We start from the raw sequence: 18,402 nt of genomic DNA, 5'->3' as shown, positions 1-18,402 counted from the left end.
ACATAAGTGCCATTACAGTCTAGATTGTGTTGGCAGTGTATTTTGCAGTGTATGAAAACAGACAGAAAATGACACGGGTAAAGGCGTGGGGAAAAGGAATAACAAGGGCAGACTTGGAAGACTGGAAAAGACAAACTAGCAGGGACTAGGACAGGTCTGAATAGAACACTGATAAACAGATGATGAGAAACAGGTGAGAGACATGACCGAATGACAGGAAGGAGATACAAATCAGGAGTGGGAGGCAGAGACACTTAATAGAGAACAGGTGAGATGAACGAATGAGTGACTGAAACAGAAAATAGACTACTGTGGTCACAGAGGCAAAAATACTAGGGACTTGAATGGAGAACAGAGAAGCACAGATGGCAAATGGGCACAGACATGTTTTGGGGGTTTTCTTCACTGCTCTCACAATGTTTCTGTCGTCAGCAGAATGACTGAAACATTGTTTTCCTTTGTCGACCTGTTCGATGTCTGTTGCTCAGTACGCCAGCGGGTTCCTTCTTTTTCAGGCCATTTCAAGTTGTTGTTCAAGCTATTGCCAATGCTAGTGCAATGGCAATCTCCCCTCATTTCTAATCTTCAAAATGGCTTGCTTTTCTCCCAAAGACAGCTCTCTGGTCTTCATGTTGGTTTCTTTTCTAACACAAGTGCAGTCTTGACAGACAAAACCAAGGCTAAAACCAAGATTCGACATTCAGAACTATTTATTGTTTAATAAATAAGTCTAACAGGACACATCTGGACAACAAGAAACACTTGCCAGTCACATGTTCCAATACTTTTGCTCACATAAAAATTGGGTGGTCTGATACAAAAGGTGATATGTTCTAAGTTGTTTAATAAATCTAGATAAAACATCCCAGGAAATAAAAGCTGAAATTTGGATCTGTCATCTCATGTACATCTTTTGACCTGAATGCTGGTTTCAAACAAATAGACTTCAATGTATAGCAAAAATAGAGAAATTGACCTTGCTGTACCAATACTTTTGGAGGGGTCTGTATTTTCATAGTCTTTATTTTTATTGGTGACTAATTTTTACATTATTGGCATTTGGCAGACACTCTAATCAACTGTATGGCGACATACAGTTGATTAGACTAAGCAGGAGACAATCCTCCCCTGGAGCAATGCAGGGTTAGGGGGCCTTGCTCAAGGGCCCAACGGCCCAACGGCTGTGTGGATCTTATTGCAGCTACATTGGGATTAGAACCACCAACCTTGCGTGTCCCAGTCATTTACCTTATCCACTACGCTACAGGCCACACCAGGCCACATTTTCTAAATTACTATTTAATTTATTTAATGAAAAGTGTATTGGGTATTTTTAATCAAATACCCAATATACACCTGTGAAAAAGTTATTGCCCCTCTAATCCTAATAACTGATTGCACCACCTTTAGCCACAATAATTGCAACCTAATCTATAATTTTATATTAGTCTTTAATATTGCTGTTTAGTCTCCCTTTGGACTGCTTCAATTCAGGCAAATTGTTACGTTTCTGAGCATGAACTGCTTATTTCAGATCCTGTGCTTTAGTTAGCGATACTGTCCCAAAACAACATAGGAACTTGTTTAGTTTGCAAGTCAGACTACAAAGAAGAGGGTATTCTACCAGCGCAACCTGCTGCTTGCACGGACACATTTGGCGAGGTTCGGCTGTAGAAGAATTAGTTCTCGATTAAAATTTGCATTTTTGAGCTCTATTGATGTTCACAATTTTTGAATAATATTTTTACCTTGAAATTGAGTTCATTCAAAATTGCTTCAAACACATTATTACTAATTTCTCCCCACCATGGTTGCAACTAAAACATGACTCCCTATGCATCTGTATTGCATTTAAAAACATTTCATGAAATTTGGTCGTGAGACTAGGGGAGACTAGGGACAGTTTCAAGAAGTCTTATTCCTCCAATCAGAAACATGCGAGAGTGATGACACTCATACTGCACATGCTCAGTTAGACCCACCCAGTCATCTGTATCATCTGCACACTGACTCAAGGTAGGCCTATGTTCTACGCATAAACAAACATAACTGTTATTTGATAAATATTACAAAATAAATAAATAATACTATAATATTATTGCATGAATACATAATACTATATTATTATCAAACAATACATATTTTCTGAATACTATGCTCATTGAGACAAAAAGCAGAAGTTAATTAGTGAAATTTAATTTATTTTAAACACGTTGAAACTGTCCCTGACCCCAGGGTTTGGGTCAGTTGCAACATCTGACTTCTTCCATTCAAATAAATATTGTAAACAATATGTCATATGTAATAATTTTTAAATGGTATAGGTAATTAGCAGACGGATGTAAGTTTAATATATGAAAATGTGGTTGGTCTGGTCTAGTCTCTGAGTAACAGAGAGAAATGCAAAAAGTGTTGCAACCGTCCCATCTCCCCTATAGTTCCATTTTCCCTTTTTTTCACAGAAATGCATTTTCATCAGACATTTCTTCAAACTTTCATTCAAATTACTACGGTTGTGACCATTTTGTGTGATCTGTATGAAACTGAATTGTACAATTTTCATCATATTTGGACATAAGACTGTTCTTTCCTATTATTTTCCACTGAAATGCATTTTTCATCATTAATTTCTTCTAAAATATTTGTATTCATTAAGTTTACCATGTTTGGTATATAAGCATGAATCCCTAAGCATATGTTTGAAAAGGCTGTTCTGGTGGCTAGGCTTGATGTGGGGGGAGAAAGCAGGGCGATCTTTCTGCAGTAGCTGGCTGAGAGCAGGATGACTAGGAGAGGAGAGCAAGACCAGACACAGATAGCTCAAAAACTATGTGAGTCGGGTTATGTTCTTTGCATTCGTTATTTTGGTTTATTATTTTTATCCTGGATCCAGTGAGGGTGAAGGGTGAATGCTGGTTTATTTTCCGTTTGGCGTGCGCTCTCCGTCCCTCGAGCCTTGGCTGCTTCCCAATAAACACCGGGGAAAAACTGCATTTTTCATACCTGCCCATGTTCAGCTCTTCTGTCCTCCCAGGGGGGTGTCACGACTGTAAAAGATTTTCACCAATTTTCGGACCTAGGACTATAGTCTCACATATTGCGCCATTTTCCACTGACGTTTCAGCTGAATTTTTACTAATTTATTTCACCATGGTTGATTCCAAGAATATATTGCAAGAAAAAGGTATAAGACGGGAACCATAGAACTGTGAACAAACTGTGAAACTTTGAAAAACTGTGAACAAACAATCCTTTATTCTGCAGAAGGGGAGTCAGTCCTCCCAAATAAAAGTAATAAGGTTACATTTACCGTTTGAGGGAGAGTGTGAGCAGAGAGAGACCATTTAACAAAATATTGTTAAAAGACCATTGTAAATCCCTTCCTATCATTGAAAAAGGCTCAGTGACATGTTGACTCACCCTCTGCCTTTATTTATAGTCCTTAAATTCGGGCTTCAAAATATACAGTTGACGGCCCAACACTCAATTATTGTATAACTGTACAATAATTCAAGCTCATTGGTTGAAAATTGGTTCTAATCGCCACAACCAATGGCGCTTCAACATCAGCGCGCTCACAGGGAAGGGGGCGGGGTTAACAGTGTTGTAGGTTGATGGTGTTTGTTGCTGGTATTCCTCTATTGACTGTTAGAAGTCCGAAATGACCTACTGTACCTTTAAGGCAGGATTATGAATTTGGGATAATATTGACTAGTCAGTATAACTTAAAATAAGCAAAGGAAATTTAAAAAATAAACATGAATACGAATATAAACTGACATACACAAGCCTATATGTCCAAAAACCGACAACAATGCAAATAAATGTGTCATTTTTTTCTTCCAGATGAATAGTAAATAATTATTGAACAACCAGGGTGAAATAAGTGGAAGGCCTTAAAATGGACCTTTTAAGACATTTGCTATGATATGCTGTATGTGTTGCAGTGGAAAATAACCAAAATACATAAGACTGGAAGTTGATTCAGTTGGCTTTTGTTGTACTTACTGACAGAAATTGACAGGGTCTGGATGACCCCTCTGTTGCAGCTCCCTAGTAGCCACTGGCCAGTAATAATAACTACAACACGTTTTTGTTTTTTTTCAATAAAAATGGTCTACTTTACAATGCACTCTCAAAAGACCAAATATATTTGTTCTCTCACAGTTGATAAATTACCCTACAAGAATTAGTGATCATAGTCAAATTGCTATTGATCTGATTATGGCATCAGACAAACATAGAATTTCCCAAAGTGGTGTCATTACTTATGGAATCAGAGGCCATTTATCAAACATAGACAATAATTTGGCATGTTATTACATTACTGGTTGAACTACTCATAAAAATAGATGTAATCTCCAGTTAATGTAATAACCACTAGTTACTGTAATGTTATTACATTGTTATTACATTAACCAGCAAAAGTTATTGCATTTACTTTACGTTCAAGATTTTTATTACAATAACAGGCAGTTATTACATCAACCTGAAGTTATTACATTATAAAAGACAAATGTACTACATTAACCATTGTTGTACTTACATTAACCATTGTTACATGTGTGCAAAGCATGATTGTTTCCATACAAGGTGAAAGGTCAAGCTGTGGCCACTGAACTTAGAGCAAAGTAGAAGTTAGAGCAGTAGAGTAGTAACAATCAGCCCAAATGTTTTACTGCAGCGGGTGCTTCTTTAGTTCTGGTCATGGAGGGCCACGTTTATTTTTTTCTGTCACATTCCTCTATGTTCAGCCACATTCCTACAGTGTTCTGAAAGAGGATTGCAGGTTTGAACAGGTGAAGAGAATGAGGTCGTGACTGAGTCACCGCTCCATGACCAGGACTGACACAAGAGTACCGGAGTTTGTGTGGGGTGTTTTGGTGAGGGGGGCACAGGGTCAGACGTACAGGGGGTGCCACATGGCAATCTGCTTGCGGGGGTTGTCCAGCATCTGTTTCCAGTGCTGGAGGCCGGTCCCGGAGGCCTGCAGCCCCAGCTGGCAGCGGCCCATGGGGGCAGCCTCCCCAGCGCCGCCGGCGGCCTGGTTCAGCACCTCCAGGTCCAGGCTGGACTTGGCCAGCAACTCCCGGGGCACCTCTAGCATCAGCATCTCGTTCCAGACGGGGTTCATCTTGTGCTTCACCCGTCGCGTCTGCTTCTTCCTCAGCTTGGTGGCCTGGTGCTTCAGAGCCAGCTTCACCGACAGGTCTGCCAACGGCCCGGTGCACGCGCCAATCAATCAATCAATCAATCAATCCAGCAAATCAAGCAAATGAGTCAGTCAATCGCTGCATTGATATTTAATCAATAACCTAATAAGCCACGTTAAGCTTCACAACACAAAACTCCTAAAAGGCATAAGTCAACATCAACCTGAAAACTACAACAGTGCGACTTAGGACTAACAATGCCAGCTAGCTGAGCAGTTGCTAACCCGTGATTTATCTACAAATATTACATTGATTAATGTGTATTATAAGAGCCAAATGATTATCAACTTTTGTTCTCTCCGCATATTCCCTGCCAGTCTACATTTGTTTTTGCTGCACACTCCCTTTTCATACTGTTAGCTAAAGTTTGTGGGAAAACAACTTGACCATGCAGTCTTGAACGCACATCTGGTAGAGGTGTGACAGAAGGAAATCGATTAGTCTGTACACCAACATTCAATGGAGGCTACAGATGCTGATTACGGTTTGAGATAACAGCTTAAGTCTCTTAGGCAATGAGCTTAAATGCAATGAGTCCTTAATAGGCTAGTCCAACGATCATACTCGTATAGCATCTCCCAACTGGCTCCTCCCTACCGAGCCGGATAATACCTCTCCCCCTTTCCCCCTGATTCTCATTCCCCTCTTCCACATCTTTACCTATCTGTCCTATATTCCCATACAAAGAAATGCTCTCAACCTTCCCTTCTACATAATTCTAGGGACAAATCACCAGTGTGTTATGGCCAGACTACTGCACTCTCATTTCACTGCTACATGTAATGTTGGCCTTTTGTTCATGCACTATTTGTACATCACTCTGGAGCATCAGCTACTGTACATGTCTAAAATGCATCTGTAAATTTACATGTAGCATTCTTGTGTACGCATTGTTAGCGTCAGTAGTCACAGATACCAGCGCCTGCTAAGCACATTAACTGCAAGTGTAAGGCGTACCAATGGTGTCCTTCAGCCTATCAGACTGCAGACCCCGGGCCTTCATCACCACCACGCCCAGGCGGTTGGCTGCAGGCAGGTAGCTTATGGACAGCAGGATCTCACCTGCAGAGAGGCTCACATCCTGTAGACACACAGGAGTCACATACAAACTGTCAACCCTTTTTATTATTATTATTATTATTATTATTATTATTATTATTATTATTGTTTATTTTTTATTAATTTAATTAATTTAAGGGACAATAGGTAAGATGTTTGTGTTAAAACATTGCTACAAGACCATTTTGATTCACCCTCTGCCTGTGTTTATAGTCCTAAAATTCTGGTTTCAAAATACACAGTTGGCCGTCACTCTGTACCAAAACATTGCACAGCTTTACAATAATTCAAGCTCATTGGTTGAAAAATGGTTCTAATTACTACAGCCAATGGCGTGGGGGCTTATTGTGATTATTCGTATGTAGTTGCCAAAATTGCACTTCAGACAGGCTATCACTGAAACTCTGTATACTATTGTTTATTATCTAAGCGAAGACTACATATCTAGTTATAAAACAATACCAGTTCGCTATCGGTACCAAAAGCAAATTAGCCATAGTTAGCTCAACGAATTTACAAAGGCAATAACGAACATAGTAGTGAGCGTTGCGAGTATTGTTGCACACTGATTGTGTCTCAGGTGGATATTTGTAAATTCGGCAAGCTAACTAATAGCTAATTTGCTTGTTGCTACCAATAACAAACTGGTATCATTTTATAACTAGATTATAAGTAAATATCTTCACTTGGATAATAAGCAATAGTCTCCAGAGTTTCAGGGATTGGTAGTCTGGAGTTACACGTTCCTTTTATCTCTCTATGTGTTGAATCATGAGTGTTTAGCTAAACCTTTATTTGTCTCAAACTGTAAGTTGCAGTAGCATTGTTTGTGGTACACTATCATATCTTAGTTATTTAGTCAGCTAGATAAATAGCCAAATAACTTGCTTGCTCATAATATAGTTGGTTGGCTAAAGTGAAAACTTCAAAGACAAAACATATCAATAGTGCTGTGCAGCACATTAAAGTCAACATTTCATAAAGTAACCCGTTCAGCAAACATTTTCTTACTAGAACTCTATGAAAAGACAGCAGGCTCTGTTGCGTTTACCACTGTCAACTTTCCAAAACAGTGCATGTTGTGGTTTGAGGGTGTTTGTTGCTGTAATTCCACTCTTGACCACTAGGAGTCGTCTTCTTCTTCTTCTTCTTCTTCTTCTTCTTCTTCTTCTTATTATTATTATTAGCTTTTGCATCCCAACAATTGGCTTGGCAACTGTATAATGCTTTGTTTAAACATTTAACATTTAACATACACCAACATTCCAAAGTGTTAAAGTTTTGACCCAAACACCCAGCCATAGTTTCAGAAGAGTCTAAACTATGAGTCTCCCCTCCCCAGTACCAACATGTACATTGCCCACAGTACTTCACCAAGAATAAATCTTGCAAGCATCCTTGACTTTCTTCCAGCAATAACCAGTTGGCAAGCTGGCTTGCTCTTTTCTCCCCCCAACATTAGCTGCATATTTGATTTGAGCCAAACAAACAAACAAAAAATTCTAAAAATTAATTCTTTGAATTAATTTTTCATATGCTTCACTTCTCATACAAGAAAAGCACCAATGTCAAAATCTCTTGCTGCCGCATAGCCAAATATAACCAATATCACCAATTAAAGAACCATCACCTATGGTAATACATCTGGCACAACTGTAATTATTTTAGTCAATGTTTTCCTCCAGACTGAATTAAAAGTGGATCTCAACATTAACCGAGCTGTTTGGAGTGTCATGACGCTCAGTGTGCTAATCACGCTCTGGATGACGCATGCGTGGGACACACACACTCTGTGACGATATGGATCAGGGCTAAATAAAGACAAACAGATGGATTTATTGACAAGTCATATTCTTCCTTTTCCACAGCTCCCACAGTATGTATTTCTTTCACGGACATAGAAATCCAGAGGGAGGCCCTTCCCAACACAAGGCAAACCACTTGCAGCGTAACAATTGTAATATGATAGAAGCACTTTGAGCAGGGCAGCCCAACCCTGTTCCTGGAGATCGACCATCTTATGTTCTCATGTTCTTCCTGTAGGCTCACTCCAACCTCAACTACGCAGACCTCATTCAACAGCTAGAGATCTCCTCCAGCTGATAATTAGTAAACTCGGGTGCGTCAAATTAGGGTTGAAAGGAAAACCTAAAGGTGGGTACTGTAGCTCTCCAGAAACAGGGTTCGGCAGCCCTGGCTTAGAGGTGGCGAAGGCCACTAGAGCCCTCATCATCACCGCGATAATTACATTATTAACGTCATTTCTGTAGACTTTTACACCTCAAAGCACTTTGAAGGGAAGGATAATCAATACCAATTATCATCAGGCTTTCGGCCTTCTCGGGGCAGATGGGAAATGAGGGAACGCAGCCCGTATGAGTGAGAGCAGAGGCAGCGGATCGCGGGCTGATAAATAATGCATCCCCAGCCCCCCCAGGCCAGCGTGTGCCTGCGCCACTCCCTGCTCCCGCCGTCCGCTCCCCCACCCCCCAGTTATTATTTTCAAGTTGCCATTTGCATTATTCCGTTCCCCGTTCCACGCGCTCGGAGGTCTCCTGGGCTTTCCGTGACGCAGGTTCTCGTCTCGGGCTCGGCGTGCGCTCTGACGTGAAGCTGGGTTTTCGCATTGCGAAGCAGCCAGATTTCACAGGCTTCCTATATTCACTGCTCCTCCTTGGTTCGGTGAGCTGCTTTCGGCTGTTAGGGGAGGGGGGGGGTGTGTGCTAAAAAAACTGCCTCCTCCATCTCCCCTGCTTAATGCTTCTCATCCCTTTGTCTCTTTATCAGATTCTGCAGCCTTGGGCTGTAAGTGCATTAGTGATGCACGGATGAGGGAGGGGCCGGGACGAGGAGGGGGAAGATCAATGCAGATTACACGGCTATGGAAATAAGCTTCTCGTGTCAGGTGTCAAGAGGGTGTGAGGAATAAAGGTTGTGAGGCAGTGTCTATTTTTGGGCATCCAAGTCCTCACCCCCACCCCCACTCATTGCTCTGTATCATTGTTGAGCATCTGCTATACTCCCTCCTGCAGTGCAAAAAGATACACCAGCTAGCCCAAGTAACTGCTGTTAAGTGAGAATTAACCTATGAGCCATGAATGTTGGTGTTTTGGTCATCTCTAGTTCCCTAGTTAAACGCCACACACTATAACAGTGCATTAACAGATACCAGACCATAGAGCCCATCCACACACTAGAGCAGAGCCTTAACAGATACCAGACCATAGAGCCCATCCACACACTAGAGCAGAGCCTTAACAGATACCAGACCATAGAGCCCATCCACACACTAGAGCAGAGCCTTAACAGATACCAGACCATAGAGCCCATCCACACACTAGACCAGTGCCTTAACAGATACCAGACCATGGGGCCCATCCACACACTAGAACAGAGCCTTACAGATACCAGACCATAGAGCCCATCCACACACTTGAACTGGGCATCCCAGGACTGAATACCTTCTTTGGGGGCTGCAGGTCCACCCAGCAGTCAGCGTCAGACATCATTCCCACATCGGCCAGCTTGAAGCGGACGGCACCCAGGTTGGCGTGACGGGAGAAGCGGTCACAGCTGTGCAGAGAGAGGGCCACCTCCCCCTCCTCCTCCCCCTCCTCCTGCCCGCCCGGCAGCCTCAACACCAGGCCCTCGTCCCAGCGCACGTGGGTCGCCAGGAGGCGAGAGGAGGTGTGCGCCTCCTTCTGTCCCGCGGCGGTGCTGAGCCGCCCCTCCACGTGCGCCTCCCCGCCCGCCCCCACGCTCACGTGATCCGCTGAGGGGACAGACCAGGCACTCCGTCAGTCCAGCGACCTCGACGGCGATTCGGCTCTGAGCTCCACAATTTTAGACCCGTAATCAAAGAATTCACAGGTGCACATCAAGACAAAAAGGGCCTTTGTCCCAAACATTATGGAACTTGTACACAGCATATTTCATACATACTGTAGCTCTACCATGGAATATGCTTCACAATTAAATAGAATCAATAAAAATGTCTAGAAGACCAGATACATGAATAAAAGAGATGAAAACAGAAGATAATGGAATAAATTAGATATAATTGAACATAACCAAATAACAAAAGAAAAGCATGATTTGAATTTTCATTTGGGTGTGGATTCACTTCCATTTGTTTTCTGACAGAAAAGGCAAAGCAACGCCAAGTAACAGAACTGAAGCAGGGTCCCTCAGGTTACACGAGAACCAGGCTTGACACAGTGCATGATTTTCCTCTGGACAGCTGCAAAATTAAGTTGAAGGGCTTGTCCTTGTCAATAAGCATTATTATGTCATTAAACTGTTGGCGAACAGGGTTAAACATGACTAAATCCAATAAAGACTTGATGTCTCTATTATCAGGCTTGGTTTCTTCAAAGAAATCGATTGTATAGGGGCAGACAGAACCCACCATTAATTTTAAAACTTCATTTCTTTGATTTTAGCTACACAGAAGTCAATGGCGAGATTGCAAAACGGATAACATTGTGAACACTACAGATTCCTAACAAATCATCATATTAGTCCTTTCCTTGGGAATTGTTTTCATTTTTTTGGTGTTACTGTTTGTAAAAGCAACAACATAAATCTGTTATATAAATAGACTGAAAAACATTGAAAGTGTGTAGTCCTGTAAATGGTGTGAAAATGTGAGTCACCATGGATACCAAGCTTATAAAGAATTTAATGGAATAAGTCAGAAGCAATTAGAAAAAAACATTGCACCTTCTAAAGGGTTTTGGGAATGAGGTCACCACCATTTCGGCGGTCTTACCCTCGATGACTGTGACGTGGAGCTCCTTTGTTTCAGAGAGGTATCTGAGGGAGAAGTGCAGCTTGGGGTGAGGGAGGAAGGGGCTTTTGGGAAGCCCATTCGTTTGCTCTGAGGCACAAGATTTTTCTTCTGTGGAATCTGCAATCGGATAAAAATTGAGTTCATTCAAATATCATTCATACACCATGCATGTGTCATGGTAGGATGCCCTTTTTTCTCTGCAGTTCTGTGTTTTATATCTATTAAAATATTAAGATTAGATATAATTATAAGATACTTGAGCCAAATTATTCATGATTCTCTTGTCTACAAATTGTTGGCTTTAGTGATTTTTTTTGACTGCGCCTTCAAGCAAAGCAACACAGGAACTGGAAGAAATAACTGAACTGGGGACCAGCTTTGCTGCAATATATTATATTTCTTGATGTATTGGAAAACTGTAATGAACTCTGTAATAAACCATCCATACACATACACAAACTAAAATACAAATATGCGTCAGTTGCGGTTTATGTTTCTCAAGTTACAAAATAAGATAAGAGAAGTACCGTAAAGGACATTTGGAGGTTTAATCGTAAAATTCGCTAAATGCCGAATCCAAAAATCCAAAATTGAGATATTACAATTGATAGAGCCATTAGGCTCCGAATACATAGACTAACATGTATAACAACGATATCCCACAGTTACAGATAAGCTACATGAATTGAGTATTATATTTCAAACCACAATCAACATCACCGTTTTATTTCAAATTACAATATAGGCAGTCCACGCAGGCAAACAGCGATCTTAGAAATAATGAACAATTTTCACACTTTGTGGTGGTGGGTGGTGTTGTCGCCACGTCTCACAAGAAAGTGAGGAAGGTCGGTAGAGAACGAGAATGAACAGTATACGCACTGTGAGGGTCTATGGCCACGCCACATTGACCTGACGCTGATTTGGCTATTAGACGTAACACGTTTGGTGAAAACCACAATAGGCTCATGATCATTTTGAGTCTGCTTGACGTGTATCCACGCAAACAGCGTCAATCCCTGTCAAAGATGAAGGAGCAAGAAAGAAGAGAAAATTCTACGTGAAGTATTCAGTATTGACAGGAAGATGAAAGCAGCCTATGCAAAGCAACCTTTCTCAAGGTTGGTGAGGTAGATTTTTTATTCAGAGATGCTTGAAAAGTTGCTTTGCAGTTGCTTGAAAAGTAAATGAGTTGTCATTCATTGTACTGCATCTGGATGCATACGATTTCGCTATAGCGTTTTACAAAAATAAAAAAACATTTAATTTGAAATTACTAAATAATTTATTGTACATTTATGAAGTGTGGCATTTTAGCCCAATTTATTAGTAACAAAAATTATCCTTTTTCTCACAACACCAAAAATGTTTATATAGGGCTTTGCGATGAAACTCTTCAAATTGTTCCAACAAGACGGATTGATTCTCCAGGAAGGACATACTCCCCAGGAAGTGAGTGAACCAATAAACCAGTGAGCAAGATAACAAATTAATTTACCGGTTGATAATTGCGAATAATTGTGGAAAACAATTCTCAAGTCATTCAGCCCTCAAGGTCAAGCATTATTTTAATTGTATTAAATAGGAGGTTCTTATGAATTCACAGATATATTTCATAGGAGTGCTCTGTTTGAGATAGTAAGCTGCAATCTTACTAAGCATCTTGTAAGCACAAGATGCACATGGCCTGTAAAAGGAAGGGAGTAAAGGTAACTCAGCCACTTGTGAAAAGTCATTCTGCCACTCTGGACTCAGTGGGGAAGGACAGGGTACAGCTGCAGCCATGAGGAGTTGGGGGGCCAAAGTGAGGGGCCAGCTGACCAGAGGAGGCGAGGTGGCGCTCTGGTGGGCGGATCTGCTTTAGCTTGTGTTTCAGAGAACCAAGGACAGTGTCTCGTAGCGTAATAAGTCAGCACCACAGCCTTCAATGGAATGTGGTGGTGCCTGTGAGACGTGAGGCTCCATGTGAGTGACGCACATTTGCCTCGGCTTAATTTTCATCCTGCTGAACACTGGCGGCAGAGACACTGCCTAACTCACTTACAATGCAGAAGAGCGAACGCCAAGCACAAAACCTCAAGCTTAAAGGTTTCACACTGAGAGTTCTATGGAGCCAAAATCTGAATCCAAGCTTTACCTACAGTACTGTGCAGCTGTTTTAGGCACATACAAAAATGCAGTTTCTAAATATTGGAAAATGTACTACAAAGAGAAGTGAACAGTTGAAACTAAAAACTAAATCAGATCAATATTTGTTGTGACCACACATCGCCTTTAAAACCGCAACAATTCTCTTAGGTACACTGTCCTGCAGTTTTATTGGAAAGTCAGCTGGAAGGTTGTTCGTTTGGAAAACAGAAAGATAAAAAGGTTTTTTTAGGAGTATGTATTTTCATCAGGATGTTTGACAGCTGTCTCTGATGTGATTTACCTTGCCTCTGGATGACAAAGACCTCCTCGAGCCCCTCTGTTGCTAGGTTACCATGGTCAGGCTTGGTGGTTGGGCTCCCCTTGGCGGTGGGCTCACTGGTTGCTTCCGGAATGTTCTCCGGCTGATTAATCACTTCAGGGGAGGTTACCGACGGCTTGGGCGCGTAGATTTTGGGGAACTCCAGCAATGTCCGTGGCTGAATGGGCTCAGTGGATTTTTGGATACTGAACTGGAGAACGAACAGAGACAGAGAGAGAGAGAGCAAGTGTACGGATTTCTACACATGAAGAAGAAACATCTACAGTCATTACTGACAATGACTACTTTCAATGGCTTACTGGGGGTTAAACGGCGGTTGAGAGACATCTCGATACAGACACTGCATAAAACACTCAGGACAAAATAAAATGTTAGCCCTCAATGAAGCTCTTGTTAAGGAAGACCTAATAAAAGTCCTGATTAAACCAACCTCCATTACATTTCCTCTGCCGCTGGTTAAGCCATGCAAGCATCATCACTACGATGACTGGAGCCCAAGCTCACCTCACAGTATGACAGCCTGAATCAATCATTGATGAAAAGAAAGCTCTCGGAGAAATGAACCACAAAGATAAGGCTTGTCATGCCATTGATATAAAGGTCACTGTGAACACAGTGGATGTTGTCAGATATATTGCTCTGTAGCAAAGATTGCAAGGTGTCCATGTGTATTCATAACCATCAAAATGTGGAAAAAAAGAAGAGAACATATTTCCCATGTACATGATAAAAGCATTTTTAAACATTAAGGTGGGAAACACCAATGGCATTTCACCCAGTCATGGCACAATATTCCACTCATAATTACACATTTTGAAACATCCTTATTGTTAAAGAGTTAATTGGATTAGTGGTAGACCCAAAAGCATCCCATGATCTCCCACCTCTCATTATCTCAAATGCTTATTAAAAAAGAACCCGCAACAGCTGAAGAAAAAAAATCTCAGCAACCTTTGCCTTTACAAGATAACACTTACATCACTGTAGGATTTAGATAGCAGCATAATGCAGCAAGACTCTTGCATTTACTAACAAGCTACAATATGTCACACCCTTGGCTCCATAACACATTTTAATACCCTACTTTTTTCAATTATTGCCCATGTAACGCCCAGGCAATTCATGATCACTGAGGCTTGAGATGCAAGAGACAGGCTCATTCATTTGACTGAGGACACTTTGCAGTTGGATTATCAAGGTCAGAAATGGGAATGAAATGGAAAAGTGAGAATCACACAATTTTTGAAATTGCCTCATCTTGAGTCCTGAGATGACAGGCAGTAAAATGCCTTTGGACCTAATTAGGAATAAAAACCAGGAAGGGTTTTACTTTAGGAATTATAAGGAAGCATATTTAAAGTATGGCTAACAATCAATGTATTTGTTAAACAGTACAAAATAAAGATTTATGGATTGATAGATTGATCAAAATTGCCTGATAATATAAAAAAGATACATTCCCCATAATATATACCTGCCTATGCTGAGCAATTGAAAGGGAGACAGCATGGGTGGATTTTTCCTTCCAACAGAAATGGTCTTCTCATCATCCCATCATGTGCAAGTGTGAAGAGGGCTTCAATTCTGATCCCTCAAAAAACCACTGAAGATTTCCAGCACTGAAACAATGCTTGCTACTGCCTCCGCATTACAAGGCCAGACCTCAAGATAAGATTAGCCACCCCGTTATAGAGACCGGTCAATGAATATAACAGAAAATCTTGATTACAGAACAAGAGAACAATATTGCATAGGCCTCACAATCTGATATTACTCCCTCAGCCCTTACTGTGGGGAGAGAAACATAGGCACGGTGATAGCTTTGCTTATATTTTTCTACAGGGCCAGAATCTTCTGGACCAATGTAGTTTCAGAGCAAATGGAGTTCACTCATTGGCTGAATGTGAGGTCAGTTGACCTGGCACTGCTACCCCAGAGGATTACACGGAGGCTGCAGTTGCCTGATTGACCAGCAGTCCTCAGTACAATAAAGCAGGCTCTCTGCGCTATCCCAGCTGCCACCCTTCAGGACCCCAGGAAGAATCTTCAGTAGTACGGTCTGTAAATCAATGGTATCATGGTCTCGATTGAATAATGGGAGCATGGGCAAGATTAAATCAATGGTATTACAGTATGGATTGAATAACTGGGAGTATCGTCAAGTTTAAATCAATGGCATTACTTGTGGATTGAATAATGGGAGCATGGACAAGGTTAAATCAATGGTATTTCAGTCTGTGTTGAATCAATCTTTAAGACAGCTGCCTGAAAGGCCAAGCAAATGTTTGCCATGTGTTGCCATGCCCACAGCCACAGAGGTTTGTTCAGAAGGTTGTGCCTGGTGAGCAAGGCGTTAGTAGGTCTATGCCGGACTATCAGACTCCTATGCCAACAGGGGCAGCAGCAGCAATGAAAACACAGAGATCTGTTTTTGCCACAGTTCAGCTAAAAGCCCTGGTGGAAATTCCAGCTACCAGTGGAAGAGATGGAATCTAGCTGGAACCAGCTTCTTCTCCTGCTGGGCACCATGGGAATTTATGAAGGTCGGTTGCCTGTACAAAGCTGGACCACCGGCTGGACATGATCTTTCCAGAAAGGCTGCTACCTCAACCATCTTTTTGTCAGCTTGACCATCGCCAAACCAGCTTAAACCAGCTGGACCAGCTTAAAAACAGACCAAAACCAAGTTGGAATTTCTAACAGGGCAATCAAAATTAAATAGACAGAAGTGCGAAGCCGACTCTTTGACAGTCAAGCGCTCACATCATGCCAGTTCTTCAGATGAAAAACAGCTGAACCGTAGAGAGAAAGGTCACACACTGAGAGGAATGAACGAGGCTGGACCCCAACATGCAACGTACTGATGAGCTACACAACCGACTTGTGCTCATCTTTGGTAAATAGGATCCGAGATAGAGGTGGTTGGTTTGTCAGCATGGAAAAACAACAGCCGCCTTCGACTTGAGCCTCATTCAACTCAGGATGTATAATTATAGTACACATTGTGTTCTTCACACACTGCTAGAGGAGAGAGGGAGAGAGGGAGAGAGACACTGATTACAGCAAATGACTCCCTACGGGTTTGGTAAATTGCAGAATGCTATTATAATTCAGCCCATTAGCTTTACAATGGCCAGTATCTAATTATTCAATACAACAGATCTGAAGAAGTCTGTGTTTTTGTATCTGCTATTGAGACAGGGCTTGCAATAAACACAGACAAAATAAATGGATCTCACACAGGCCATGTTATGTGATTTATTGCATTAATGGTGTGGAGGAAAGATTATATTTTCTTCCACAACAAAATTTAAGAAATTATTAAACATGTATTGTTTCTTGGGAGATGGTTTGTCTGACACAGGATGGATGAATGCGGAGTGCTGAACCTAAAATAGCAGTCAGGCAGTGCAATAGTGCACTGTGAAATTCCATGATACCATTTAACGACCCCTACATAATATTCCTCTTTGCTTCTTTGATAAACTACAGAAAAGTTCCTTTCATAATTTCTTGTTATTGGTTACGATTATTGTGATGATGATAATTCCAGCAATCATAGTGCTTCTTTGTACTACAGTTGCAAGGTAGATGTGCAAATGTACATCAGTGAAGGACTTTGGGTTGAAAACCAAATTATTATTATTATTTCTCGGGTATATAATCATAATACAAATAACAATCATAATAAAATCTTTATGTATAATATTTCAAAAAATAAAAGAGAATAAAAGATAAATGCACTTAAATGATAACCACAATATGAGTGCTTCTTTTTTTTTTCAAATTACACATTCTAAACAATTGTTATACTTTAGTATATATGTTATACTATATAACAATGTAATATAATAATTAGAATATTTATAAATAATTATAATAAATGCTAAACTTAATACATGAGAGATGCATGTTTACAGTACCTGTTTAGAATGCAGGACACTTGGTTTGGCTTTTTCCGGGTCTGGGTCGTGCTCTTTATCCAGCTGTTTTTTCCGGTAGGACCTGCAGAGGAGGGACAGCCCGCAGAGGGTCAGGATGCCTGAGGCAGTGCCCAGAGTGGCACCCAGAACCACGGCGGTGCTGAAAATCATGCCGAGAAAAACAACGCGCGGCGGCCGGAGGGGAAAGGCACCGAAAACAACGCGCGGCAGCCGGAGGGGAAAGGAACCGAAAACAACGCGCGGCGGCCGGAGGGGAAAGGAACCGAAAACAACCCAAACAAGCAAACAAAACAACAACAACAACAAAGCTGCCAATTGAGTTCAATCTTCAAGGAGCATCCCGAAAAATGCAGAGAGTTAGTTGAACGTCCCCGGGTCTTGATCCGAGAGGAAGTCTTTCCTGGTGGGAAGCGGCCAGAGCTGGGCATCACATTCCGGGTTTTCCGGCTCTCGTGTGCACGTCTCCTGTCTCCACTCTTCTGGAGCGAGAGAGAGAGAGAGAGGGAGGGAGAGGGAGAGAGAGCAAGAGAGAGAGAGAGGGAGGGAGAGAGGCAGGGAGGGAGAGGGAGAGAGGGAGGGAGGGGGAGGGAGAGAGAGAGAGGGAGAGAGAGGCTGGGGATTATATGGCGGGTGTGTGCAGGGCGGAGGGGCTGCATATTGGATCATCTCCCGGGAAGGTGGGTGGTGTGTGGGGGGGGGTGAGCCTGATGCCCCCCTCCTCCTTTCCCTTTTCTCCCTCTCTCTTTCAATTCCACTCCACTGCTCCTCCCCCTTCCCTCTCTCCTTCGCTCCCTGGGGATGGTGTTGCGTACGTTGTTCCTGACGTCAAGAGCAGACTGGTTTTCTGAGTTAACTCTTCTGTGCACCGTCAGAGATTTTAATGCAGATATACATCGTGATGATGTCTATGCATCTGCATATCCA

The 18,402-nt window shown here is 41.8% G+C and overlaps 1 protein-coding gene across 1 annotated transcript; it reads right to left on the bottom strand.

Moving 5' to 3' along the window:
- Positions 1–4,436: 4,436 nt before the first annotated feature.
- syt13 (synaptotagmin XIII) lies at positions 4,437–18,021 on the bottom strand. The gene is made up of 6 exons (XM_061221153.1): positions 17,458–18,021; positions 13,496–13,724; positions 11,044–11,181; positions 9,734–10,044; positions 6,171–6,294; positions 4,437–5,211 (listed from the first exon to the last, which is right to left on the bottom strand). Exons 1-6 carry the CDS (start codon positions 17,626–17,628, stop codon positions 4,901–4,903), a joined length of 1,284 nt encoding a protein of 427 aa, XP_061077137.1. The 5' UTR covers positions 17,629–18,021; the 3' UTR covers positions 4,437–4,900.
- Positions 18,022–18,402: the final 381 nt, after the last annotated feature.

This window comes from Conger conger, chromosome 15, assembly GCF_963514075.1.
Source record: "Conger conger chromosome 15, fConCon1.1, whole genome shotgun sequence".
In the NCBI taxonomy this organism is placed as follows: Eukaryota; Metazoa; Chordata; class Actinopteri; order Anguilliformes; family Congridae; genus Conger; species Conger conger.
This window is presented reverse-complemented; position numbering and strand designations above follow the sequence as displayed.